Source organism: Myodes glareolus, chromosome 8, assembly GCF_982192425.1.
Source record: "Myodes glareolus chromosome 8, mMyoGla1.1, whole genome shotgun sequence".
Lineage (NCBI taxonomy): Eukaryota > Metazoa > Chordata > Mammalia > Rodentia > Cricetidae > Myodes > Myodes glareolus.
The window spans coordinates 100,422,415-100,450,232 of NC_142033.1; the positions used below are offsets into that span (position 1 = coordinate 100,422,415).

A 27,818-nucleotide genomic window follows, 5' to 3' on the forward strand; every position below is an offset into this window, starting at 1 on the left:
ACCCTCCACCTCCGCACTCCAGAGCTGGAGGCATGCTGGGTGGACTGCTTGCCTAGCAAACATGAAGTCCTGAGTTCCATCCTCAAAACCGCATAAACCAGGCATGGTGAGAACCTGTCACCCCAGCACACAGGAGGTGATGCAGTAGAAGCAGGGGTTGAAGGTCACCTTTCTTTACATGGGGACTCTGAAGTCAACCCAGGCTACAGAAGACACTATCATAAACCAGAAAAACAAAGAAAAAACAGATTTCGTAGCTGTCCCTTTAATCCCATTCAGCACTTTGGAGGCAGAGGCAGGAGGACCTCTGAGTTCTCAACCAGCCAAGACTACATAGGACCCTTTCTCAACAGATCTGAAATTCATCAAGCATGGCTTAACAGCCAGGCCCGAGGGAAATTGGCAATTCACTTCTGGAATTTACAATCCAGCCAGCAGGTGTCTAAATCTGTAGAACCCTCAGAGAGCAAGCTGGCAAGATCTAGCAAGCCTTCCTACAGTAAGCCCAGGGAGACACCAGCTATGCTGACACTGTGCTTGGCAGGAAGAAACCGAGGCCCAGGGCTCTTCTATACCTGGAGAGTGGCAGCTTAGACAGGAAGTGGCTACCAGTGAGTCCAGGCTCTGAACTAGCCGGTGACGGACGGGCTGCTTTCACACAAGGACAGTTGGCAGGAGTGGTAAGAGTTCTGTGAGCATTGATCTGGAACAATCTTTGAGGAAATTCTTTTACACACAGAAAACACACACTATTCAGGGAAGCCGGAAGAACACAGAGGGGCGGCTAAGAGTTACTGTTGAAGTTGTGGTTGGACATTGGCCTTTCTCTAGGAACAAAGTCTGTGGGGCCAGACAGATGGCTTATTGATTCCCATCCAGCACTGGTTGCCCATCTGAAGAATTCTTGTTTGATTCCCAGCACCCTATTCAACTCACCCAAACATCTGAAATTCCAGTTCTAGGGGATCCTACGTCTTCTTCTTTGGTACGTCATGGTGACCCTCGCCAACCAAAGAATTATTTTCATTACTACTTCATGACTGTAATTTTGCTTCTGTTATGAATTGTAATGTAAACACCTGATATGCAGCCCATAGAGGGGTCATGACCCACAGATTGAGAACTGCTGGTTTAGCAAGACCTGTGGGTGGTGGTGGGGGACGGGGAGAACCAGACAGACAGACAAGCTCTGGTGCTGGAACCAACTCAGTGTGGAAGGAGTCACTGTAGACTTCAATTGTATTTTTTTTACTGTAACCAAGTACAATAGGGATCAGCCAAGGTTCGGCATTTGGCCTTGACCCCAAGAGGAACCTGAGGCAGGCAAGTGCCAGGGAAATGTGCCTTGGGTTACTCACCCCAAGACATGCTGGCCCCAGGCTTGTGAAAAGCTTAGGAAACCATGTTGCAAAATCTGGGGCAGTCCCTGAGTGCAGGAACAGGGAGGGCCCAGAGGAGGAGGTCCACATAAGAGGCAGTCCTCTGCAGCCCGGCTCACTCCTGCCTACCCCTGCCCCTCACCTCCCTCACTCCCTCCACCTTAGTCCTCCACTATGGGACCCGCTTCAGGGCCCCAGCTGCTGCTGCTGCTGCTGCTGGCTGGCTCCCACTTGGCTCTGGGGAGTCCCATGTAAGTCATTACCTTCTGGGGTGCAGTTCCGGGTAGACTTTCTAAGTTACCTGGGCGAGAGTGAGCTTTGTGGGGGAAGGGTACAAGATATGGGTGTTAGGAATTTGTGCTGGGGGCTGGGAGATGGCTCGGTGGGGCAGAACTCTTGCTGCATGAACATGACCCTTGGTCAAACTCCCAGCACCCATGGAAAAGCCAGGAGTGACCTCAGTGCCCGTAACCTCACACTCTATGGGGCTGGAGACGGGATAGCTGGGGCTTACTGGCGGCCAGCCCAGCACCAGGTTCAGAGAGAGAAGACCTTGGCTCGAGGGAGTAAAGTGCGTGAGTGAGAACACAGGACACATGACATCGTCCTCAGGCCTCCACACACATGCATGTCACGAGCATGCACACGAACGTATGAACACACAGGGTATTTACAGGCTCATGATCATTGAATCCCCTACTGTAGCATTGGGGTGCCTACTTATAGAACAGAAGATCTGTAGATTTGGGGTGTCTGTGATGCCTCATGGTTTAGGCAATGGTGAGTTTGAGTGAATTGTGAATTGGGGCATTGTTGGGGTCTGCAACCCTTGACTGTATGGACTGTCAAAAGCCAAGCTCAGACAGGGCCTGATGACTCTGGCCTGTTATCCCAGCTACTCTGGAGACAGAGAGCGGCAAGAGGCATGCACATTCTAGGCAAGCCTGGTCTACAGAATGAATTCAGGGCTAGCTTGGGCAATTTAGCAAGACTCCGTCTCCAAATAGAAGAGTGAGAAGAGGCTGAGTGTAGCTCGGTGATAGCGCACTTGCTCCCGCGAGCCAAGTGCTAAAACCAGGGAAAGCCAGCTTCCAATGACTGAGGGGGAGGGAGAGGGAGGGAGGTGATGGTCCTTGGGGAGGAACATGGATCCAGGCGTCTGTTCTGGCAGCCAGCACTGAGAGCCCCCCAGAACCAGTGACAGGGCACTGACAGGTGAGGGCTGGAGTCTGCAGCCTTGAGGTGACATCTGCTCCGGTACTCCTCACACAGGTATTCTATCATCACCCCCAACGTCCTGCGGCTGGAGAGCGAAGAGACGATCGTGCTGGAGGCCCATGAGGCACAGAACGACGTCCCAGTCACAGTCACTGTGCACGATTTCCCAAAGAAGCAGGTGCTGACCAGCGAGAAGACAGTGCTGACAGGCGCCAGTAGACACCTGGGCACCGTCACAATCAAGGTGAGCAAGGGAATGTGGAGCTACAGACAACTACAGCCCCTTAGGTCCAGCCTGAGTTCTCTCCCCTGAGTCCCTCTCCTCTGAGCCCCTCCCCTCTGAGCCCCGCCCCCTGGGGCCCTCCCCTCTGAGTCCCCACACCTCTGAGCCCCTCCCCTTAGAATCTGCCTTCTAAGTCCCTCCCCTCTGAGAACCACCCCTCTGAGTCCCTCCCCTCTGAGGTCCGCCTCTGAGTCCCCACCTCTCTGAGCCCCACCCCTCTGAGTCCCTCCTCTCTGAGGTCCGCCCCCTGAGCCCCTCCCCTCTGAGCCCCACCCCTCTGACCCCTGGCCCTCTGAGGGGAGACACAGGAGGTCCAGAGGCTCCGACTCCTGACTGCCCCTCCCCCACCCATATGCAGATTCCCGCCAGTAAGGAGTTCCAGACAAATAAGGGTCAAAAGTATGTGACAGTGGTGGCGAGCTTCGGACCAACGGTGGTGGAGAAAGTAGTGCTGGTGAGCTTCCAGAGTGGGTACCTCTTCATCCAGACAGACAAGACCATCTACACCCCAGGCTCCACAGGTAAGTGGTACTGGTGGCTGCACACACCAGGGCTGGAGGACCCTCCCAGAGCCTGAAGTCTAATGGAACTCACTTGTCTCTCCCACACCATCCAGTCCTCTATCGGATCTTCACTGTAGACAACACGCTACTGCCCGTGGCCCGGACGGTTGTCATCACCATTGAGGTACCAAGCTACTGAGTTTCCCAGAGAGCCTCAGAAAGGGGCAAATGGCTACGCTGCTTGGCTAGTGCAGAGAAGCCAGAGACCTAGGGATACCCATAGGAAGATCATAGACACGGGATCTGAACCCAGAGAAACTCCCTGAGCCTGTTTCCCCATCGGAAAGTTGGGATGACCCTTAATATTAACTCTATGTAGTCTAGTCTGCCCAGTAGAGGACCCCTGAGAAAGCCCTCCCTCTTCTCCCCCCACAACACTCAAGTGGCTCCGAGGCCCTGCTGATCCTGCCTTCCCTCCTTGCCTTCCTCCTCCCTCTGTTTCTCATTCCCTCTGCTACACACACACACACACACACACACACACACACACACATACACACCACCCCTGACCTTGTAAACACCCAAGTATTTGCTGGATGAACTGTGTCCTAAGCCAGTGAGGTCAGGACCCTTTATACATACATAGAATGCACAGCACAGAGAGGTTGAGCCATCTACCTGAGATCACACAGCTTGTAAGTGGCACAGTAGGGATTTGAACCTAGGCTGAGTGACCAAGGTCTGTGTTTTTAACTGCTACCTCAGCAGACATAGGAGATGGTATGATTGGACCCCTCAGAGTTGCTTTATCCCATATGCCTTTCCTAACTCCTTACAGACCCCCGATGGCGTGACCATCAAGAGAGACACTCTGTCTTCTCAAAACCAGTATGGCATCTTACCCTTGTCTTGGAACATTCCAGAACTGGTCAAGTATGTCTGGGCCTCCAGGAACGGGACTCCCCTGTCCCAGGAGAGGGATGGGGAGGTACTTGGAGGCCCAGTGGGTCATGCTCCTCATCCCCTTGCAGCATGGGACAGTGGAAGATCCGAGCCTTCTACGAGCACTCACCACAGCAGACCTTCACCGCGCAGTTTGAGGTGAAGGAGTACGGTAAGTCCTGGGGGACCCGGCAGGCTCGGGATAAAAACAAGGCCACTGTGCCTGGGCTGCCCTGGCAGCCCTGCCAACGTCATCTTTGCCATCTCCACACCCCACCCCAGTGCTGCCCAGTTTCGAGGTCCTGGTGAACCCTGCAAAGCCATTTTATTACATCGACGACCCAAAGGGCCTGGAAGTTTCCATCTCAGCCAGGTGAGGGTTGAGGAAGTGCATAGGGGAATGGGTTTCCAGCCACAGTCAGAGAGGTCTTCAGAAACCGAATTATTCTTTTCTCACAGGTTCCTGTACGGGAGGAACGTGGACGGGATGGCCTTCGTGATCTTTGGGGTCCAGGATGGCGACAAGAAGTTTTCTCTGTCCCAGTCCCTGCAGCGTGTGGAGGTACTGCCCCAGCCCCTGACAGCCTGGAACCTTGCCGTCTCCCCTGAGACCACGCCCCCGCCCCAGAAACCCCTCCCATCTCTAAGCCCCTCCCAGTCCTTCCTCTTGGTGAACCTAGCCACCAGTCCCGAGCTCCTCCCCTTCCCAGCTCCTCTCTTGGGGACCTTCTCCTCTCCCTCAGGCTTCCCTATCCTCTGCAGATCGATAACGGTTTTGGGGAGGCAGTGCTGAAACGACAGATACTGCTGGATGGGGTACAGCCCCCCAACGCTGATGCCCTGGTGGGGAAGTCCCTGTACGTCTCCGTCACCGTCATCCTGCACTCAGGTAAGGCCTGTTGAGGTGAGGGAAGTCAGACCCCAATGCCGGGCTGCTGGGGAGCCTGCCCGGACCTCTACCACTCATCCCCTCAGGCAGTGACATGGTGGAGGCAGAGCGCAGCGGGATCGCGATTGTCACCTCCCCCTACGAGATCCACTTCACCAAGACACCCAAATTCTTCAAGCCAGCCATGCCCTTCGACATCAAGGTAAGATGAGGGGCCCGTCCCCACTTCCACCTGCAGGCCCTCCGACCACACCTCCTGACCCTTCCCCGCCCGCCTCTGTCCACAGGTGTTTGTGACCAACCCTGATGGCTCTCCAGCCCCTCGAGTGCCAGTTGTCATTGAAGGATCTGATGCACAGGCTGTCACCCAAGATGATGGTGTGGCGAGGCTGAGTGTCAACACTCCCAACAACCGCAATAAACTGACCATCAAGGTGAGTGTCCAGAGCTCAGAGCCTAGTCTCCACAGCCAGAGAACTACTCAGGGCTCTGCTGGCTTCGTGACGGGTTCCGTGGGTCACCCAGAGGATCCCACATCGCTGTAACAAAAGAACTGACAAAAGCCACTTCAGGAAGGAAGGTGTCCAGAGAGTCCAGTGACTGGGTGGGCGCGGAGGCAGGAGGCTGCCTAAAGCAGCTGTTCACACGCCGTTCACAGAGATGAGCACTAGCAACTTCAGTCCAGTCCTCTAGCTCAGGGGAGGGCGGTGCCACCCACAGGGTGGGTCTTCCCAACCTAGAAACCCCTCACTGGCATGATCAGAGCTCACCTCCTGGTGGATTCCCCACGCTGTCAAGTTGTCAGTCGATATCAACCATCCCAGAGCCTGTGTGAGCTTCAGGGATTCCACCCTGGGCAGCGCTGGGAACCAGCGTGCCTCCCTCTTCCCCACCTAGGTACGCACTAAGGACAGTGATATCCTGGACGCACGACAAGCAACCAACACCATGACGGCACAGCCCTATGGCACTATGCACAACTCCAACAACTACCTGCATCTGTCAGTGTCTCGTGAAGAGCTCAAACCAGGGGACAACCTCAAAGTCAACTTCCACCTTCGCACAGACCCCGGCCAAGAAGCCAAGATCCGCTACTACACCTACCTGGTCTGTGGTCACCAGAAGCCTGAGCTCCCCTACATGACTGTCCAGCATCCTAAAGATCCCTGCCTGGCCCTGGGGTCTCCCCTGCCCATCCTAGGGATCCCTGCCCAGCCCTGGGGTCTCCCCTACCAATCCTAGGGATCCTTGCCCAGCCCTGGGGTCTCCCCTGCCCATCCTAGGGATCCTTTTCCAACTCCAGGGTCTCCCCTACAATCCTAGGGATCCCAGCACAGCCCTGGGGTCTCCCCTACCAATCCTAGGGATCCCTTCCCAGCTCCAGGGTCTCCCCTGCCTATCCCAGGGATACCTTTCCAGCCTCGGGCTCTCCCCTGCCCATCCTAGGGATACCTTCCCAGCCCCAGGGTCCCCTACCCATTTCACCTAGCCCCATTCTGGTTCTCATGCCAGCCCATCATCCCTTCAGATTATGAACAAAGGGAAGCTACTGAAGGTGGGCCGCCAGGTTCGGGAGCCTGGCCAGGACTTGGTGGTCTTGGCCCTGCCTATCACCCCAGATTTCATTCCTTCCTTCCGCCTGGTGGCTTACTACACCCTGATTGGAGCCAATGGCCAGAGGGAGGTGGTGGCAGACTCTGTGTGGGTGGACGTAAAGGATTCCTGTGTAGGCACGGTGAGGACTCTCTCTCTCTCTCTCTCTCTCTCTCTCTCCATCTTCTCTCTCTCTCTCATCTCTCTTCCCCTCTTTCCTTTCTTTTTCTTAAAGACATTGCTTCACTATATACTCTGACTGTCCTGAAACTCATTATGTGGACTAGGTTGGGCCTGGATCTCATAGCCTGCTTTGCACCCCCATCACTTCCGCCCTTTTACATCCCTTCTTTTTCTCTTCTCTCGTCTCTTCCCAACCCTCTCCTGGCCTCGCTCACTTTCACTTATCTGTTCCCTCCACTCCTCCCCATTCTCTCTTCCTCCATCTCCCCCCATCTTCTCTTTCCCTCTAGTCTGTCTGTCTCCCTTCTCTCCCCTCCCTTCTCCCTCTGTGGTCCTTCCAGGGTTGACTCATCCATCTTGCTTCTCCACCCTCCCTATAGCTGGTGGTAAAGGGTGACCCGAGAGATAACCGACAGCCGGCACCTGGGCAGCAAACGACCCTCAGGATCGAGGGAAACCAGGGGGCCCGAGTGGGCCTGGTGGCCGTGGACAAGGGCGTGTTTGTGCTGAACAAGAAGAACAAACTCACACAGAGCAAGGTGAGCACCTGCATCCCGGAGTCTGACCTGGAGAAGAGTCTGGGGAAACAAGGGTGTGGGGGGTGTTGGGGGTGTCGGGGGTGCCGCAGGCTGAGCTGGGAGTTTGCTGAGGGCTGGATATGAGCCTGTGAGGGACGAGGGCGGCCAGGTTGGGCTTCATGGCAGGTTGAACGAAGCTTTGCCGACCTGGCCTCTCCCCCTCCCACCCCCGCCACCCAACCCATCTCATGCCACCTGCAGATCTGGGATGTGGTAGAGAAGGCAGACATCGGCTGCACCCCAGGCAGTGGAAAGGACTATGCGGGTGTCTTCGCGGATGCCGGCCTGGCCTTCAAAACAAATCAAGGCCTGCAGACTGAGCAGAGAACGAGTGAGAAGAGAGACCAGGGGCTGACAGGAGGGAGGACACGCCTTCACCCCCAGATGCCCACACAAGAGCAGGACCCTGAGAGCAGGAAACTGAGTCCCAGCCCCTCCTCCACCAGCAGCACCTGCCATCCCTGTTTTGTTTAAAAATTGTTTTTAATTGCATTTAATTGAAGTGATGTGTGTATGTGTGTGCATGCTTCTGTGAATGTACATGTGCATGGGTGTGCATGTGTGCATATGTGTGCACGTGTGTCTGTGTGTGCTCACACCACAGCATGCATGTGGAGGTCAGAAGACAACTTTCTCCAGTCACTTCTCAGCTTCCACCACGTGGGTCCCAGCAGTCTAGCAGGTCATCAGTATTAGCTGCAAGCCCCATTACCAACCGAGCCATTTCTCCAGCCTCCATTACTGCTCCCTGAGTCCCAGTCTCTTCTACTGCCAAAAGGGTGCAATCACACCCCAGTATCCCCATCTCACTCTCGGCCCTCCCTCAGATTCAGAGTGCATCAAGCCAGCTGCCCGCCGCCGTCGCTCAGTACAGCTGATGGAGAAGAGGATGGACAAAGGTTAGGAGTCCTCTGCTGATGCCCATCTCCATGCATCGCCCACCCCCCATCCTGCTAGAATCCCAAGGGAGGCGGGGAAGGCCCTGCCCCGGGAAGTTCTCCTGATGGCTAAGGCTGACACCAGGTCCGGGCCTCCCACAGCGGGTCAGTACAAGGACAAGGGTCTGCGGAAGTGTTGTGAGGACGGCATGCGCGATATCCCTATGAAGTTCAGCTGCCAGCGCCGGGCACACTTCATCAGCCAGGGGGAGAGCTGTGTGAAAGCTTTCTTAGACTGCTGTAAATACATCACCGCGCTCCGTGAGAAGCACCAGCGAGGCCAAGTGCTGGGCCTGGCTAGGAGTGAGTGGCGTCTCACGGGGTGTCACTGGGGATGGTGGCTGAGGGAGAGGGCACGGCTGTTTGGTGGCTGCACCTGTCTGCTGGAAGAGTAGCCCAAAGACTGTGACCCCAGCCCTGAACCCTGGGAAGACAGAAGGAGGAGGATGGAGGTCAGCTGGGCTTCGTAGCAAGGAAGAGGCTAAGGTAGTGAGGGAGAGCAGGCTGGGGAAGGGGAAGGGGGAGAGGGAGTCCAGGGCATTCCTCACACTGCCTATGCCCCCATCCCACAACCATTCCACGTTGAAGCTGGATGTGGTGGCACATGCCTCTCATTCCAGCACTCAGGAGGCTGAGGCAAGAAGATTACTGCAGATCCCAGACCAGCCTGGGCTACCTAATGAGTTCCAACCAGCTTGGATAATGCTCGTCTTGATTCCAACACATCTGTAGAACATGGTTTTTAGTTTTTATTTCCTGGATGGAGAGAGGAATCCCCACAAATCCCCAATGCATCTGGGACTGGCAGAAAACCCTCACCCCAGGGCTAATGCATTTACGTAGCTCAGAAACGTATGCTAGGGAGCCACCCCAGAGTGGATCTTTTCCCAAACCACATCTACATCTACCCATCCTCAGGTGACATGGATGAGGACATAATTCCCGAAGAAGATATTGTCTCCCGAAGCCAATTTCCAGAGAGCTGGTTGTGGACCATAGAGGAGCTGAAGGAACCCGAAAAGAATGGGTATGGCTCGATGTTCAGGGGTAAAGGTGCTGGCTTCCAAGACTGACGTGGTGGACGGGGAGAACCACTGCCCACAGGTTGTTCCTGACCTCCACCTGAAGGGCAGGACAGAAGGATGCCACACTCTCTCTCACACAAGCAAAGTAAATATATTTTTTAAAAGGGAGGTGAGGCTAGGACATCACTAGTCCACATCCTTGCCCGAGGGCAGAAAGCGTCTTCCCAGACAAGCTAATTTACTTAGGATTTGCTTGACTGCACCTGCTAACTTTCTGTCTCCTCTGGAGTCACCATGGAGGTCCATGGCCTGCAGCCCAGAGCTCCTCTCTGACCTGTCCCCAGGGGGCCTCCCACCTCCACACCCTTCTCCATCCTGTTAGATCTCACCACTTGATTTTTAAACTTCTGCCCCACTCAGAATCTCCACGAAGGTCATGAACATCTTTCTCAAAGACTCCATCACCACCTGGGAGATTCTGGCAGTGAGCTTGTCAGATAAGAAAGGTAAGGGAGGGGCTAGGGAGGGGGCTCAGCGGTGAACTACTCCCTGCAAGCATCTCCCAAGCGCCATCTGCAGGACCAGCAGAGAAAGCAGGGTGTCCTGGTGCCAGCTTGTAATCCCAATGCTGGGGAGACAGGAACAGGAGGAGCCCTGGGTCTTCCTGGCCAGGCAGCCAAGCCGATCAGTGAGCTCCAGGGTCAAGAAGAAAGCCTGGGTCAAAAAATGAGACAGAGGGCCTGAGGAGCTCAGTGGCTAAAAGCATTTACTAATCTTGAAGAGGACGGGAGTTTGGTTCCCAGCTCCCATTTTTGGCAGTTCACAACTGCCTGCAGCTCCAGGGGGATCCGATGCCCTCTTCTGGCCTCCTTGGGTACTGCACTGATATGCACACAGAGACACATGTACATACATAAAATTAAATAAGGTGGAGGAGCAATTGAATATGAAACCCAGTGTCAATCTCTGGCCTCCACATGCATGTGCACATGTAAACACACAGAGGTTGGACACAGCTGGCCGTGATGACCATGTGCATGTTTTAGTCTCTACCTGTCTGCGAATGGGAGCAGCCATGCATGGCCAGCTAGGGAACTTGAAGCAGGAGCCTGGCTGCCCCCACCCCCTGCACAGCCCTCCCACCTGGACCCTTCACACTGCTCTCTCCACAGGAATCTGTGTGGCGGACCCCTATGAGATCACAGTGATGCAGGATTTCTTCATTGACCTGAGGCTGCCCTACTCCGTGGTGCGCAATGAGCAGGTGGAGATCAGAGCCGTGCTCTTCAACTACCGTGACAACGACAAGCTTAAGGTGGGAGCCAGTCAGAGCTGGGAGGTTGAACAGGTCCTGCGAAACCACCCTCAGCTGCCCCGGTCCCCCCCCACCTGCCCCGGTACCCCCCTCACCTGCCTCGGTCCCCCCTCTCACCTCACCTGCCCTGGTCCCCCCTCACCTGCCCAGGTCCTCCCTCACCTGCCCCAGTTCTCCCTCACCTGCCCCGGTGCCCCCTCACCTGCCCCGATCCCCCCTTACCTGCCCCAGTCACCCCTCACCTGCCCCGGTCCCCCCTCACCTGCCCCAGTCCCCCCTCACCTGCCCCGGTTCCCCCTCACCTGCCCTGGTCCTCCCTCACCTGCCCCGGTCCCCTCTTACCTGCCCCGGTCCTACCTCACCTGTCCTGGTCCCCCCTCACCTGCCCCGGTCACCCTCACTTGCCCTGGCCCCTTCTTCCCCTGTAGGTGAGGGTAGAACTGTTATACAACCCAGCCTTCTGCAGCCTGGCCACCGCCAAGAAACGCTACTACCAGATCATTGAAATCCCTGCCAAGTCCTCTGTGGCAGTGCCTTACGTCATTGTCCCCTTGAAGATCGGCCTCCAGGAGGTGGAGGTCAAGGCTGCTGTTTTTGGCCAGTTCATCAGTGATGGTGTCAAGAAGACCCTGAAGGTCGTGGTGAGTCCTGGGAGGCATCTGCTGCCCCTAGCCTTCAGATCTCCCTGCTGTTGGCCTGGCTCTGAGACACCAAGGATCATAGCAGGGTCCAGGTGATACAGAACTTAGAACTGGCTGGGTCTCGGTGTGTAGAGCCCTGAACTAGTTCATACAAACCTCTGGACTCCGTGCCCAATGGGATATGGCCTGTCATCCTAGCACTGGGGAGGTGGGGCAGGAGAATCATGGATTTGAGGACAGCATGGGTAACTCAGTGAGACCCTGTCTCAAATTTTGAAAAAGGGAAAAGTCCTAGGGAGATGGCTCCCCTGGCCAAGTGCTTGCTGTCCAAGCATAAGGACCTGAGTTCAGATCCCCAGAGCCCAAAGAGAAGCCAGAGGAAAAGGATCACTGATTACCGAGACTGTCTCAAAAGAAGGTCAGAAGAAGACATATAGCCCTGACATTTTCACAAGCACACACTCACATACATGCACACAATTTGCACATACTCACCCATGCATGCACACAATACATGCATATGTGTACACACATGCATACACACTACACATATACAAATGCACACCTCACAGTCACACACACACTTACACAGGCATGTATACTCGAACACATGCACACTTATACATACATGTACACCCCAAACACGTGCACTCCCACGTTCACCTGCACATACAAAAATGCTTGCACACTTACACACACTCACACATACACTCACACACACATACACACTCACACATGCACAAACATACATGTAGTGTAAGTTTTTTCCCCTCTTTAACCATTAAAGTGTTCCTGTTACTCATGAGCTAGCCTGGTTACTTTTTATACCGACCTAATTGGTTACAATGTGTCTCTTGTCATTTTATCCATCCTCCTTCACAGCCGGAAGGCATCCGAGTCAACAAGACCATTATTACCCGTACACTGAATCCAGAGAAGTTTGGCAAAGGTGAGGAGGCAGGAAGAGCAGGCAGGGTGGTGTGGGGCACCAGGAAAAGGGCAGGGGGACTGGTGCCATCCACCTCTCTCACTCTCACCCTGCAGAGGGAGTGCAGAGGGAGGATGTGCCCGCTGCAGACCTCAGTGACCAAGTGCCGGACACGGACTCTGAGACCAGAATTCTCCTGCAAGGTAAGATGGCCACTTCCCTGGCATGAGGGTCCAGGCAGGAGTCAGGGCAGCTGGGAGCCAGAAGCTAATGGAGTGCCATCTCATGGGGGAAGGGGGAAGACCCTGCACCAGGATACAGGGTTCAAATCTCATCTCTACTATTTCAAGTTGATTGATCTGGGACTCATTTCTTACCATAATGCCTCCCCATGCCTCAGTTTCCCCCTGTGAAAAATGAGGGCAACGATACTGTCTTAGTCACTGGCCTATCACTGCCCAGAAACACTATGACCAAGGCAACTCTTATAAAGGAAGCATTTAACTGGGACTTGCTTACAGTTTCAGAGGCTTAGTCCACAATCATCATGGTGGGGAACGGACAGGCATGGCGCTGGAGCAGTAGCCAAGAGCTACATCCTGACCCACAGGCAGAGGGAGAAGGAGTGAGGCTGGGCCTGCTGTGGGGTTTTGAACCCTCCAAGTCCACCCCAATGATGCACCCTCTCCAGCAAGGCCACACATCCTAATCCTTCCCAGACAGTTCTACTAACTGAATGTTTATTCAGACGTAGGAGGCTCTGGGGGCCATTCTCATTCAGACACCACAGATACTCTCTGCCTTGTTTTCTGGAAGGGTTGGGCCATAGCAGTTCCAACCCCCACTTTATCGGGAACAGTGTGGTTTGTGTCTGCATGCAGAAGCCTTCTACAGAAGTTAGTTCTGCAAATAGCACATGCTGGTAAAGATAATTAAATGAGAAGCCACACCCTCTGAGTACAGAGGTTCTTCTCCTCTTACCTGTATCCAGGAAGAATGAGAAGGGGGTGTTGTACCCCTCTACAAGCTACCATAAGAGACAGTGCCCACCTCCAAAGTGATTTGGGGATTAAATGAGATGCTATATGGAGCTCTCCAACAGACACTAACAAGGAACTCTAAGCCAGAGCTGTCTGTGGCTGCTACCATTATCTTGACTAAAGGTGAAATTAAATGTCCAAGACGAGGTACAACCTCCCCCTAAATCCACACAGGATTGAAATCCTCCTGCAGTTCCCAAGTCCTAGGCTTCCTCTGGTCAGAGACAGGCCTGACAGGCCTTTTCCTCCACACTCTGCTCCAGGGACCCCAGTGGCTCAGATGGTTGAGGACTCCGTGGACGCAGAGCGGCTGAAACACCTGATCGTGACCCCCTCAGGCTGCGGGGAGCAGAACATGATTGGCATGACACCCACAGTCATTGCCGTGCACTACGTAGACCAGACAGAGCAGTGGGAGAAGTTCGGCCTGCAGAAGAGGCAGGAGTCTCTGGAGCTCATCAAGAAAGGTGGGGCCTGTGCTGGAAAACAGCAAACCGGCTTCTCTTTCAAAGTTCCCTCTGGTCCCCAGAAGCTCTGTCCCTCCGCCCAGAGGCCCCGCCTCTGCTCCAAACCCTCCCTCTCCCCTCCCACCCCCCACATGTCCTTCAGAGATGGCTTCCCTCATGTCTGGTCCCTGGACCCAGACTGAATCATCTTTCCAGAATCTGCGCCCTACTTGAGCACTCTTCCCTCTCTCCATGCTTGTCCCAACCCCTCATAGCTCTCTCTGTCTCTCTCTCTCTCTCTCTCATACTCACTCTCCTCAGGGTGAGCTCCCCACCATGCTCCCACCCCCTACCCCCAGCTCAGCTTTCCTCTTCAAGCCTTCCTTTAAAACCCACTCCCTTCTCAGGACCCTGATCCTACCCACTTTGAACCCTCATCCCACCTCACATAGGTGGCACCCTTGTCCTGCCCTCGGGGCGCCCACTGCCCACCTTAGTCAGGTCAGGCTCAACCCACCCCTTCCTTTAGTGACCCTGCCTACTCTCCACAGGGTACACCCAGCAACTGGTCTTCAAACAGCCCAGTTTTGCCTACGCTGCCTTCAAGAACCGGGCACCCAGCACCTGGTAAGTACAGATGCTCTGTTTGACCTTCTCTGTCTCGACATCCACCTGAGCAAGGCCTGAATCCCTACCAAGAGTGATTTGGCCCCTCTTTGTCTACAGTCAAGGCTGCGGAACTGAATGAGCCTTAGACTCCTTAAAGCAACTGGCTTCAAGCTCTTTGAGCCACCCAAACTGAGTGGCTCGGGCACCGCCCCTCTCTGCTCATTGGTGGGTGAAGATGTCATTCTCTGTCTCTCAAAGTCGATTGGTTCATACCTGGTGTCCCCATAATCTCCACCCCCAGGCTCACAGCCTACGTGGTCAAGGTCTTCTCTCTGGCTGCCAACCTCATCGCCATCGACTCTCAGGTCCTGTGTGGGGCTGTTAAATGGCTGATTCTGGAGAAACAGAAGCCGGATGGTGTCTTTCAGGAGGACGGACCCGTGATTCACCAAGAAATGATTGTAAGAGGCAGGGGGATTCCAGACAGAGATGGGTAGAGGCTCCCAGGAGGGCGAGGAGAGAACACTGCTCCATCTACCTGTTCACTTGGTGGAGGTGGGAGCCGGGTGAATAAATCTGTAAAACACTAAAGTATTGCAAAAATTCAGCAGCTGACAGAACCAGTCACAGGAGGGACATGCATAGTATCATGCTTGCATGGAGACCAGAGAGTCCTCCAGGGCCACTCACTTTTTCTTTTTTCTTTTTCTTTTTTGAGACAGTGTCTCATTATCCCAACTTGGCTCACCAAGTAGACTAAGCTGGCTGGTACTAGAGCCCCAGAGATCTGGCCATCTCTGCCTGTCCAGTACTGGGGTCACAAACACATGCCACCATGCCCCGATATTTAATTTTTTTAAATGTGAGTTCTGGGACATCAAACTCAGGCTTGAGGCTTGAGCCATCTCCCCAGGTCCTACTAAGTGTTTTGGCTCATGATAGTTCACATTTTCTGTAGCTCTGTTGGGGGAGCTCCACCATAGATCAAGGAGCATTTGTCTGTCTGTGGAGTGGCTGACCCGCTTGTGTCCATCCTGTTGGGCAAGAAGCCTTGTGAAGCCTAGCCATCTGTGCTTTTCCTCAACCATTACACCAGGGGCAGCAGTCCAGGGGGACCTCAGTGACACAGAAAGAACAAACAATTCAGTTGATTCACACTAGCGGAGGGAACAGAGCCCAGACTCCCCAAGTCTTCAGGGTACTTGACAGCCAGGTAAAGACGCATAAAGACTCTTCTGCTCCTCCTCACAGGGTGGATTCCGGAACACCAAGGAGGCCGATGTGTCCCTCACGGCCTTCGTCCTCATAGCACTTCAGGAAGCCCGAGAAATCTGTGAGGGGCAGATCAACGTGAGTGTCCTGTCAGCCGCCTGCTGTGGGGAGGGGTGTTCTCGTTTCTTCTCTACTGCCGTGATCGGACACTCTGACCAAAAGCAACCGAGGGAGAGAAGGGTTTCTTTCAGATTATAGCTCTAGATCATGGACATCCCTGGGGGGAGGTTGAGGCAGGGACTCAAGGGCAGGCATGTTTGCTGTTCCATGACCTCATCTCACTCACAGCCAAAGAAATGGTGCTGCTTGCTGCTTCACTGGCAGGCTTAGGCCTTCTTGGACAGCTCAGGACCACCTGCATAGGAGTGGTGCCGCCCACAGTGGCCTTCCCACATCTACTACACTGAAGAGAATCCCCACAGACGACCAAAGGTCCCGCTGATCTAGGAGCTCACCGACTAATGTTCCCCTCTCATACCCCAGGCTATATCAGACTGACAGTTGACGCTAATGAGGAGAGCGGTTGTTGCCTTGAGCTAGAAGGTTTGGCCCTCTCTGCTTGCTAAAAATGGTCCGACGAAAAACCATGATACCTGATGTGCGTGTGATCTCAGAGGTTTTCACAAAAACCTCTGAAAAAGTATTTGACTTTTCCTGGGGAGACACAAAGAAATGTCTATCATCCTAGATAGTGATCAGTACCAAACCAAAAAAAATGATTGTGCCAAGTTCAGCTTGATGAACATTGCATCAAGTTTATTGGGTCACCTATGGAAGCATGGGGACGCAAGGGCAGCTGAATTACCAAAAGGCCCACCCCACCTGGATAATGAGTCACAAAAGCTGCGCGGCTAGAGTTCCCTGCGCAGCATGTGGGCTGGTCTACCCTAGAGACCCTCTCCCCTAGCGGTGGCTTTCTGCATCTCTCAGCTTTCACGAGAGTCCCTAGTTTTGGGGCCTTCTAAGCCTCTAAGTCTCTTGCTGTCTTTCTGAGCTTTATGAACCACTGCCACCCTCTTTGAAGGAATGTTTCAACTCAGCGCAAATAGCTACCCCTCCAAGTTCAATGAGTGTGCAAATGGCAAACCCCTCCTATGGCGAGATGGTGACCATGAAGATGGACGAGGGCTCCAACTGGCATGCTGGATCTGGTTTCTAGTATATGCCAACTTGGGACATTTTATGACATCATTTTGTTTAGTGACAACCTCTGTGGGAGTGTTTACATGACCATAATTCACCCTTGTTATGAAGCAGGGCTCACCCACCCAAGAACCCACGGTCACACACCCTTCTGCACACCCCTAGCGTACAGACTTCTCCAGGCACATAAAAGGGTTCAGCAGAGGGCACCACACTAGTGGCCTCAATGACTAGAGGACTCTTAAAGTCATACAAACCGAATACAGGGGAGTCCCACAGGACAGATTCAGGGGAGCCCCACAGGGCAGATGCCATCCTGGTGGCCCAGGAGTCATTGTGAGGTCCCAACTGCTGTCTCTCATAGAGCCTGCCCGGGAGCATTAACAAGGCAGGGGAGTACATCGAAGCCAGTTACCTGAACCTGCAGAGACCATACACAGTGGCCATTGCTGGGTATGCCCTGGCCCTGATGGGGAAACTGGAGGAGCCTTACCTCAGCAAGTTTCTGAACACAGCCAAAGGTGAGGAATCGCCTCAAGGGGAAGGGGTGTGTGGTTGGGGTAAGGGTCACCTCAAGGGGAAGTGTAACATGAGGGCCGGCTTGTTGGGGTATCTGTTCCCGCCCAGTACCCCACAGCCGGCAAGTCTCAGAGAAAATCAATCACACAGAGATCTCTATAAGTTATAAAGCTGATTGGCCCATTAGCTCAGGTTTCTTGTTAACTCTTATAGCTTATATTAACCCATTATTCTCATCTATGTTAGCCATATGGCTTGGTACCTTTTTCAGCTGTCAGCTCACATGTTGCCTCTTCGGTGGTCTGGGCAGGAATGGCAGAGGGAGCTTCCTCCTTCCTAGCCTTCTCCTATTCTCATTGCCCTGCCTCTACTTCCTGTCTGATTGACCCGCCTATACTTCCTGCCTGGCCAATCAGCGTTTTATTAAAATACATGATTGACAGAATACAGACAATTCTCCCATACCAGGGAAGGTCCTGGACACACAGTGAGCCAGGACGCATGGTTCTTAGCTTAGGAGTGGGGTAGATGGCCCCACACTGAACTGCAGTGGAAGCCTCTCAAGTCTGTTGACTCTTCAACGTAAATAACACAAGAGGCCTGCCGCATCATTCATTCAACCATACCCTGGGCATCCACATCCAAAGGGTGACTGAAGGAGAGCCGGGGGCTGCTGGACTGGAGATGCTATTGAGTTCTTTTCCTGTTTCTGTTATAAAGTGCCCCAGTGAAAGCAACTCAAGGGAGGAAGGCTTCATTTCAGCTCACAGGTGGAATCCATCATAGCTGGGAAATCAAGGCAGTGAGAGCTAATCAGAAAGCAGAGAGGTGCTGGGTTCATTCCTCCATCTTACCCATTCCGGTACCCACCCCAGGGAATGGTCACGATGGGTTCTTCCACACTAGGGGATTGTCTCTCAGGTCACTCAAATTGACAGTCCACACTGAGCACAAGAGAGTTGGACATAAGCGTGCCCACCCCCCCCGCCCAGACATGGGGCAGGCCAGCTCCCAAGTCACTCTCAGGTACACAGTGGATGAGAGGCTGGGGTGTTTCCCATGCAGATCGGAACCGCTGGGAAGAGCCCGGCCAGCATCTCTACAATGTGGAGGCCACGTCCTATGCCCTCCTGGCCCTGCTGCTGCTGAAAGACTTCGACTCTGTGCCTCCTGTGGTCCGCTGGCTCAATGAGCAAAGATACTACGGGGGCGGCTACGGCTCCACACAGGCAAGTGGGCTCTGCGCAGGCAAGTGGGCTCCAGTTCCAACGTTTGCTTCCCAGGTCTCCTGGAGGAGACACCAAGACCCAGGCATGTAGCTTCTCTGACTGAGCAGTGCAGGAGAGTCCAGACTAACGGAGAAACTGCATTGTGTGCCTTGTTCCCCAGGCTCCCAATGGCACGCTTGCTCACTGGAGGGTTCCAGATTATATTCTTCATTACTAGACTTCCAATACTCCCTGTTCTCATCAAAATGTTCTAGATCATGTTCCTAGGCCCCCCAACAGCACCCTAACTGGAAAGTTCTAGGTCACGTTCCTAGTTCCATCAGGATCTTGATGTCCCCCATCACTGGAAGAGTCTAGAACATAGTCTCAATTTTACCAGTGTCCCCCTTTGTCATGTGTGGGCTCTAGATCATATTCATGGGTTCACTATACTCCCAATGTCACCTTATCACTGGGGGTTTCTAGATTGCTTCCTTCCTTCATTCCAGGGGACTTCCAATCTCTCTCTCTCTCTCTCTCTCTCTCTCTCTCTCTCTCTCTCTCTCTCTCTCGTTTGTGGGTTCTAGATCACATTCTCTGTTTCACTGGGTTCTCGAATGTCACATTCTCCTATCAGTGAATTCTAGACCAAGATTCCAATTCCACCCAGGCTTTCCTGATCACCTTTTGTCGTTGGTGCATTCTATTTCTGTTCTCACCTCCACGAGGGCAATGTATCTTTCTCTAGAACTTTCCAGATGATGGTTTTAGTAACTTAGGGCAAGCTCAGGCTCCAGCTTGATCCTTCTTTGGGCTACCAGTCATTTTTCAGTGTTCCATCCTCCATATCACTTCAGAGCTTGGTGCCTCCGCACTCTGGGTCTATTGTCTTTTTACGAGATGGTTCTAGACTAATTTCTGGCTCACTAAACCCAAGAGTCCTCCCTTTTGATGAGTCTAGAGGTCCTAGACCTTCAGTCTTACACATGGATTGCCACCTGTAAGGTGGCAGGGAAACCTGTTTCTTCGGCACCCCTTGGCTGCAGCTCAGTCCAGGTTGCAGGGAACAAAAGGGAAGCATATATATGTCCTGGTAGATACTGGCGTGTTTTCAGCATTGGCAGCATCTGAACAAAAGCTTGCTCCATTGGAGAATTCTAGACAGTCCTTCGGTGACTAGTGACCTCCGCTAGTCCCTTCATAGTCTGGTGGGTCCTAGGCCACAGGATGACTGATAATCATCCCTGGCCCGAGTTTCTCTCACAGGGAGCTCTGGGACATCCACCCCTTTCCAACTTTATCTTTGTAGTCTCTAGCAGGTTCTGTGTGTGGTGCTGATGCCATAATTCTGACCCATACATGGTTATCTCTCCCCAGCACAGCCTAACCACCAATGAGAATGCAAAGCTAACCATCTTTCTCTCGCATGGGCTCTAGGCCACCTTCATGGTATTCCAAGCCTTGGCCCAATACCAAACAGACGTCCCTGACCACAAGGAGTTGAACATGGACGTGTCCTTCCACCTTCCCAGCCGCAGCGCCCCAACTAAGTTCCGTCTGTCCTGGGAAACCGGCAGCCTCCTACGATCAGAAGAGGTACGGTCTTACCCCTCCCTCCCTTGCTTCCACCTTCCATACCATCCAGCGCTGCAGGAGAGAGGTCAGATGCCTCATGGGAGCTGTATGCGCTCACGTGTATGCATGCCTGTGTACAGGTGTGGGTACATATGTGGGGGGGTGCGGAGGACAACCTTACATACATTCCTTAGGTGCTGTCCATATTACTTGTTGAGCTAAGTCTCTCACTGGGCTAAAATTTACCAAATAGACTAGACTAGGTGGCCAGCAGGCCCCAAAGATCCCCCTGTCTCTGCCTCCCCAGTGCTAGGATCTTAAGCCCATGACCAGTTTGTTTTACATGGATTCTTGGGATCAAACCCAGGTTCTCACATTTATCAGACAAGCACCTCGCCTACTGGGCCATCTTCCTGGTCCTGAAGCTGGCTGTTAACTTCCCCTCTTCTCTCCCCCCAACCCTGTGCAGACCAAGCAAAATGAGGCCTTCTCTCTAACAGCTAAAGGAAAAGGCGAAGGCACATTGTCGGTAAGGCAGGGGAACCCACACCTGCTGGGTCCATCCTTTTCTCCTGCCCCCTCTGCCTGTCCTCAGCTGTTCTATGCACTCATCCCCCCAGGTAGTGACAGTGTATCATGCCCAAGTCAAAAAAGACAAAATTGCCTGCAAGAAGTTCGACCTCAGGGTCACTATAGCACCAGCCCCTGACACGGGTAAGAAGAATGACCCCCACCCCCGTCACCTTCCGACCCCAGTCCTGCCCCATCCCTGCTTTCCTCCTGAACCAGGACCCAAAGACACCGCATATCCTTCTGCTTCTGTTTGTAGCCAAGAAGCCCGCAGAGGCCAAGAGAACCATGACCCTTAGCATCTGCACCAGGTGAGGATCTGGGCCCCTGGGGCTCATCCTGGTTACTCTCTCCCTCTGGAAAGACTTGACTGTCTTCGTGGTAGGTCAGAGCCCCTGCTTTGGGCATGCCACAAGCACTGTAGCTATGAGTGGCATCCTCAGTTCATCTCCTCCTCTGTTCACTTCTTCATTTGCGCTGGCAAGCTTGCTATCCCCCCGGGCACACCACACATCTCTCACAAGACCATTCCCTCCATCGCCCCTCCTGCCTAGCGCCTTTGGCGTCACATTCAGACTTCACTGCCGGGGCGGTTTTCACTTTTCTTATTTGTGACCATCTCTGTTGGCCTATTTCCTCTCTCCGTGATCATCTGAGCGTGCGTGCATATGCATGTGTTGTGTGTCTGAGGGTCTGTGTATGTGTGCACATGTGTGTCTGTGTGTATACGTGTACATGTGAGTATGTGAGTGTGAGTTTGTGTATACGCATTTTTCATGCAACAGCTTACACATGGAGGTAGGAAGATAATTTGTAGGAGTTGAATCTCTCTTTTCACCATGTGGGGTCCTGGTATTGAACTCAGGTTGTTAAGCGTAGTGGTTAGCACCTTTACCCACTGAACCATCTCCCTGGCCCTCCACCTTGTTCTTTGAAACAGGTCTCTCGTTGGCCTGGAATTTGCCAAGTACACCAGGCTGGCCAGGCAGTGAGCCCAAAGATCCTCCTGACTGTGCCCCCAGGGCTGGAACTACAAGTGTGTTCCAGGAAGATAGCTCAGTGATTAATGGCACTAGACACCATGGTTGATCTCTTCTTTTTAACATGGATAGTGGGGGATTAAACTCAGGTCCTTGTGTTTGCACAGCAAGCACTTTACTGATTAAGCTGCCACGCCATCCTTCCACGCTGCCACGCCAGCCCTCCACACTGCCACACCGGCCCTCCACACTGCCATGTTGGCCCTCCACCCCTCCACACCATCATGCCAGTCATCCACACTGCCACACCAACCCTCCACACTGCCACACCAGCCCTCCACACTGTCACACCATCCCTCCCTCAGTGCCATGCCAGCCCTCCCCACTGCCATACAGCCCACCACACTGCCACGCCAGCCCTCCACACCTCCACACCAACCTGCCAGTCATCCACACTGCCACACCATCCCTGGGATGACTCATTAAGTAGCCCAGGCTATCCTCAGCCCATAATCCTCCCACCTCAGCCTCTGACAGCAGCATGAACCATGATGCCTGTCTGTATCTACTTACATTGCCCTCAGACAAGTGTTTCCTAGACCAAACTTCTTCTTCAATGCTGGGCGGGAAGTAGGAGCCTGGAGTGAGACCCCTCATCCAGACACTGACCCTGGGTGCTACCCCCATCCTGAAATCACACAACCTTTTATTCTGCCATGGACAGGTACCGGGGAGATGTGGATGCAACCATGTCCATCCTGGACATCTCCATGATGACTGGATTTGTTCCAGACACGAACGACCTGGAACGGGTAGGGAGGCTTGGGTCTGGGGCACAGAAGAGTCCGAGGTCTGGAAGAGGCTGCGGGGAGACAAGGAGGGATTTTCACCAACTCTGCTCTTCCCCAGCTGAGCACAGGAGTGGACAGATACATCTCCAAGTACGAGATGAACTCAGCCTTCTCTACCAAGAACACCCTCATCATGTACCTCGAAAAGGTACTGTTGCCTCAGGGGGGCTTCCATGCCTCTCTTCCTTCCCCTTTCTAGCTGAGTTTCTCTCTCCATTGTGACAGCTAGCTCAGGCTAGCCCCAGGCTTTGGAATACAAGATCTGTGCTGTGAGGTGGTCAGAGAGTTTGTAAAGTAAGGTGACCAGCCTAAGACTGTTGGCCGTCTCCCCCATAGTCTAATTGGTGTGGGTAAGTGACAAGAGACAGAATTCTGCTCCATATGCAGGGACCAGACTCCCTCCACATTTGGGTCTGCCATCCTTAGGATTTTCGCGTTTGTAACAATAGCCTAAGAAAAGTGAACTTTGAGTGAGTTTGATAGTGAATGCAGGGTCTCTCCGTGTGGTCTGAACTGTCCCCAGTGATAGAGGTATGTCACCGTACCCGGCCGTCTGTAGTGTTTCCTGAGCACTGTACAGTGCCCTTCACGTCGTTCTCACAAAACACCTGAGGTGGTGTGACATAGAGAGGGATTTAGCTCAAAGCTTTGAATAAGAACAGCCGGAGACTGAGTGATCCCAACTATTTAGCCTCTAACAAAAGCGTCTGGGCGTGATGGCCAGAGAGAGCGCAAGGATAAAGTCGCCCACTGCAAGCAGGGCCAAGAGAAGTCCAGGAAGCCCACTCGTGTTTATAATGACATCACAGTAACAGAGTCGCTCCACCGAGACCTGGCCAGCTCCTCTCAGACGGGCATTAATCCCCTATGACCCAGTTATCGTCCCTAAAGGTTTGGTCTATTTTATGCCATTATATTGTGGCTGTGGTATGAATGAAGAGAAGTCATATTCAAACAGCAGCAGGGAGACAGTGACCAGCTGGCCGGAGCTCTGAGGCTGCAAACATTCATTGATGCTGATTCATCCCACACCTTCTAGAGCAGGGCTCCTCAACCTTCCTGACACCACAACCCTCTACTGCGCCTCCTCACGTGGTGCCGACCTCCAACCATAAGATTTATTTTATCGCTACTTCATAACTGAAATTTACTAGTGTTATGAATCATAACGTAAATATCTGTACTTTCCGATGGTCTCAGGTGACCCCTGTGAAAGGGTCATTCAACCCCCAAAGGGGTTACAACCCACAGGTTGGAAACCACTATTCTAGAATATGCTTGGTCCCACAACTCTTCATGGTGGTTCCAAGGGCTCCCTTATGACACTCACTGACCAGCTCCATTCTTCCCCTCAGATCTCACACTCCGAAGAAGAATGTCTATCCTTCAACGTTCACCAGTTCTTCAATGTGGGACTTATCCAGCCCGGGTCGGTCAAGGTCTACTCCTATTACAACCTGGGTGAGCAGCCAGCGAGGACTGGATATTGGGTGTTCTGGATGTTCAAGGAACCTGGAGATCTGAGCATCAGATCTGGCAGCACCAATGATCAAAACATTGGGGGTCCTGGGGATCCGTGTGCTGAGGTTCTTTGGGTCCTAGGAATAGAAGAATTGGGAGACTCGGAGTCCAAGGATTTGCAGGTTGGGGTCTGAGGGTCCCAGAGACCTAGAGGTTGGAGGTCTGAGGGTCACAGGAATCTGGAGGTTGGGAGGGCCTGAGAATCCAAGGAACCTAGAGTTTTGACATCTGAGTGTCTCGGGGCTCTAGATGGAGTCTCAAGACAATACCGTCTAAAGGAGGGGTGTGAGGTTGGGGACCCAGCGTCTCGGGGCTAAGTAGACTCAAACATTGGGCATTTCCTAGCAGGAACGGTCCCCGAGGTGCAGTCCCTGGCCCTCTGACTTCTCCTCACCTCTCCCCACAGAGGAATCGTGCACCCAGTTTTACCACATGGATAAGGAGAATGGACTGCTGAGCAAGCTCTGCCACAAGGAAATGTGCCGTTGTGCTGAGGGTGGGTACCTGGAGGGTGGGCACCAGGAGGGTGGGCACCAGGATGATGGGCACCAGGAGGGTGGGCACCAGGAAGGTGGGCACCAGGAGGGTGGGCACCAGGAGGGTGGGCACCAGGAAGGTGGGCACCAGGATGATGGGCACCAGGAGGGTGGGCACCTGAAGTGTGGGCACCAGGTGGGTGGGCACTTGGAGGGTGGGCACCTGAAGTGTAGGCACCTGGAGGATGGGCACCAGTAGGGTGGGCACCAGGAAGGTGGGCACCAGGAGGGTGGGCACCAGGAAGGTGGGCACCAGGATGATGGGCACCGGGAGGGTGGGCACCTGAAGTGTGGGCACCAGGTGGGTGGGCACCTGGAGGGTGGGCACCTGAAGTGTGGGCACCAGGTGGGTGGGCACCAGTAGGGTGTGAAGGGTGGATCCGGGCAAGACACAGCGACACAGACTCTCTGCTCCCATGGGTGGGGGATGGCCTGAAAGTCTCACCCAGGAGACATGGAGGATAGGTGTCCCCTCTGGGCCCAGCCCCAACACAGACAGTGGGTCCTGGAGGGGCAGAGGGACTCAAGAGCCTGTGTCCCCCCTGCAGAGAACTGCTTCATGCATCAGGCACAGGAGAAGGTCAGCCTGAACGACCGGCTGGAAAAGGCTTGCGAACCTGGAGTGGACTACGGTGAGTGTGGCTTCTAGTGGCTTTGTCAGACCTTGCAGAGTGGCTTGATGCTGTGTGAGTAGCAGGGAACAGCCATGGTGCGTGTGGCTGTGTGTGACTGTTGTGTTTGGGACATGTGTAGCGAAGGGCCATTGTCTGTGTTGTATGATGTTCCCTGGGTAGACATTCATCCCAGAGAGAGCACAGACCACCCAGGTCCAGCCTGCTGAACCAGTGACTTGCTAGGGTTCCTCATGAGAGCTGGAATGAGGGGTTCCTGGCAGGAGGGTGAATGACTTTTATAGGTTCTGGAAGGGGCCCTGTGGGCCTTGTAAGTTTCACTTATTTTCTGAGTCTCAAGGGCCCTTCCTCCAGAACCTGAAGTTTCAGTGTCAAGAACATAGCTAAACAGTAGGGAATCGGTGGTGAGAGAAGGTGGGTGTGACCACGGGTGGGGTTGGCCAGAAGGCTGTAGTCCATAGTCATGGCTGAGTAGGACTGTGGATGGGGACAGCTCAGTTCTGGATGCCCAAGCATGAGGTTTGATCTCCAGCACCTAGCTAAAAAACTCAGCGTGGTGGCACCTGTCACTAACTTGAGCACCAAGGAGGTAGAGCCAGGAGGTTCTCAGGGCCAATCTAGCCATACCAGTAAGTTCAAGGTCTCAGTAAGACCCTGCCTCAAAAAAAAACACAAGGGACGAGGCTGGCTGGAGAGCTGGCTCTGTGAGTTCGAGCACTGCACATCAGATGCCTGGAACTTCAGCTCCAGGAGATCCAGCACCCTCTCCTGGCATCTGCAAATGCTGCGCTCACACACACAGACACATGCAAAAACAGAAAAGGACAAAGGTGGTCTCTGACCTCCACACACACACACACACACACACACACACACGCACACGCACCCGCCCACACACATGACCATGTACACATATTCTGATTGGCCTCTCTGTGACAGAGGATGACCTAAAGCAGTCTGGGATGAAGGGTTTATTTCATTTTATAGTTTACTATTTGTCATCAAGCAGAGACCACGGAGGAATGCCGTGTCCTAATGCCCCAACCCCCTGGCTTGCTTAGCTTACACAGCCCAAGCCCACCTGCCTAGGGATGGCATTGCTCACCGTGGGCTCAACACTCCTTATTAGTTAGAAATGAAGAAAATGCCTCCACAGACATAGCCACAGGCCACGCTGATGGAAACAGTTCCTCAGCTGAGATTCCCTCTTGCCAGGTCTGTCAAGTGGATAACAGATACCATGACAACGTGTGAACATATTCACATAGACACAAAGACGTACTCATGGTAGCTACAACTGTGCATGCGCCTGTAGCTGTAGGTGATTGTAGTTGCACACGCCTGAGTGTGAGTTGGACATGTGTTTTGGTGACAGTGGTGACTTTGCGTAGCTGTATATTTGCAGTGCTCAAGGAGGGTGACTGTGGATGTCAGTTACAGCCATCATGAAAATAACTGTCCTTACACCTGGCTCTAATTATGTGTGTGGTGCGATCTGGCAGGTTACCATGGTTGCATGATACTGTCATTGGGGATGGCTGTGCTGAGAATAGTTGCCTCTGTGCACATGACTACTTGCCTAAGACTCTAACCGTGTCCATGGTATGTGTGGCTATGAATGTGCACATGGTTCTGTAGCCTGGGGTTGCCCGTAGCCTCAGTCATATGAGACTTTACCATGGATGGCTGTGCCTGTGGGTAGCTCTAACTACTCCCGGGTAGCTATGACAGATTACATGTGTGAGTCTGAGTGTGGCTATGGGATGGCCTGGTTATGTGCACTCCTGGGAGGGGACTGGCTGAGGTGTCGGTGGCTCTGACTTAGCCTGTCTCTGCTTTTGGTGGGGGAGTCACATGGTCAGGTGCGTGTGCTGGTGAGAGCCCACCTAGCTCATGCCCATCACCGCCCTTCCCCCTACAGTGTACAGGGCCAGGCTAGCTGCTACGAAGCTGTCCAGTGCCTTCGATGAGTACACCATGACCATCGAGCAGGTCATCAAGTCAGGTAGCTATCTCTCTGTCCTCCCACCTCCCCATCCCTGCTCCCTCTGCGGGAGCTCAGCCTCCCCTTCCCTGCTCCACAGGCTCAGATGAGGTGCAGGTCGGGCAGGAACGCACGTTCATCAGCCACATCAAGTGTAGGCAAGCCCTGAAGCTGCAGGATGGGAAGCAGTACCTCCTGTGGGGCCTGTCCTCCGACCTCTGGGGAGAGAAGCCCAAGTAAGTGTCCACCTTGCCTTGTGTGCTGCCCAAGTGGCTGACCCTTTAGCCCCGCCCACTGCCCCAGGAGTCCGCCCTCACCTGTTCTCCCTTCCCCAGCACCAGCTACATCATTGGGAAAGATACTTGGGTGGAGCTCTGGCCCGAGGATGAAGAATGCCAGGATGAGGAGAACCAGAAACAGTGTGAGAACCTCGGGGCTTTCACAGAGACCATGGTGGTCTTCGGCTGCCCCAACTGACCACAGCCCAGCCCTCCAATAAAGCTTCAGTTATATTTCA

General features: G+C 53.7%; 1 protein-coding gene across 1 annotated transcript; it reads left to right on the forward strand.

Annotated features, from left to right (window-relative positions):
- The first annotated feature begins 1,474 nt into the window (after positions 1–1,474).
- On the forward strand, positions 1,475–27,818 carry C3 (complement C3). Its single transcript, XM_087909230.1, has 41 exons — positions 1,475–1,630; positions 2,652–2,841; positions 3,239–3,401; positions 3,497–3,567; positions 4,222–4,316; positions 4,415–4,497; positions 4,608–4,698; positions 4,785–4,887; positions 5,088–5,214; positions 5,301–5,416; positions 5,502–5,648; positions 6,112–6,321; positions 6,743–6,949; positions 7,371–7,529; positions 7,770–7,899; positions 8,396–8,467; positions 8,609–8,809; positions 9,425–9,533; positions 9,952–10,037; positions 10,704–10,846; positions 11,275–11,487; positions 12,370–12,436; positions 12,532–12,618; positions 13,719–13,922; positions 14,453–14,528; positions 14,812–14,971; positions 15,762–15,860; positions 17,290–17,446; positions 18,510–18,673; positions 20,090–20,248; positions 20,697–20,756; positions 20,848–20,941; positions 21,057–21,108; positions 22,502–22,589; positions 22,687–22,776; positions 23,984–24,089; positions 24,556–24,645; positions 25,234–25,317; positions 27,239–27,322; positions 27,402–27,537; positions 27,637–27,818. Exons 1-41 carry the CDS (start codon positions 1,554–1,556, stop codon positions 27,776–27,778), a joined length of 4,992 nt encoding a protein of 1,663 aa, XP_087765356.1. The 5' UTR covers positions 1,475–1,553; the 3' UTR covers positions 27,779–27,818.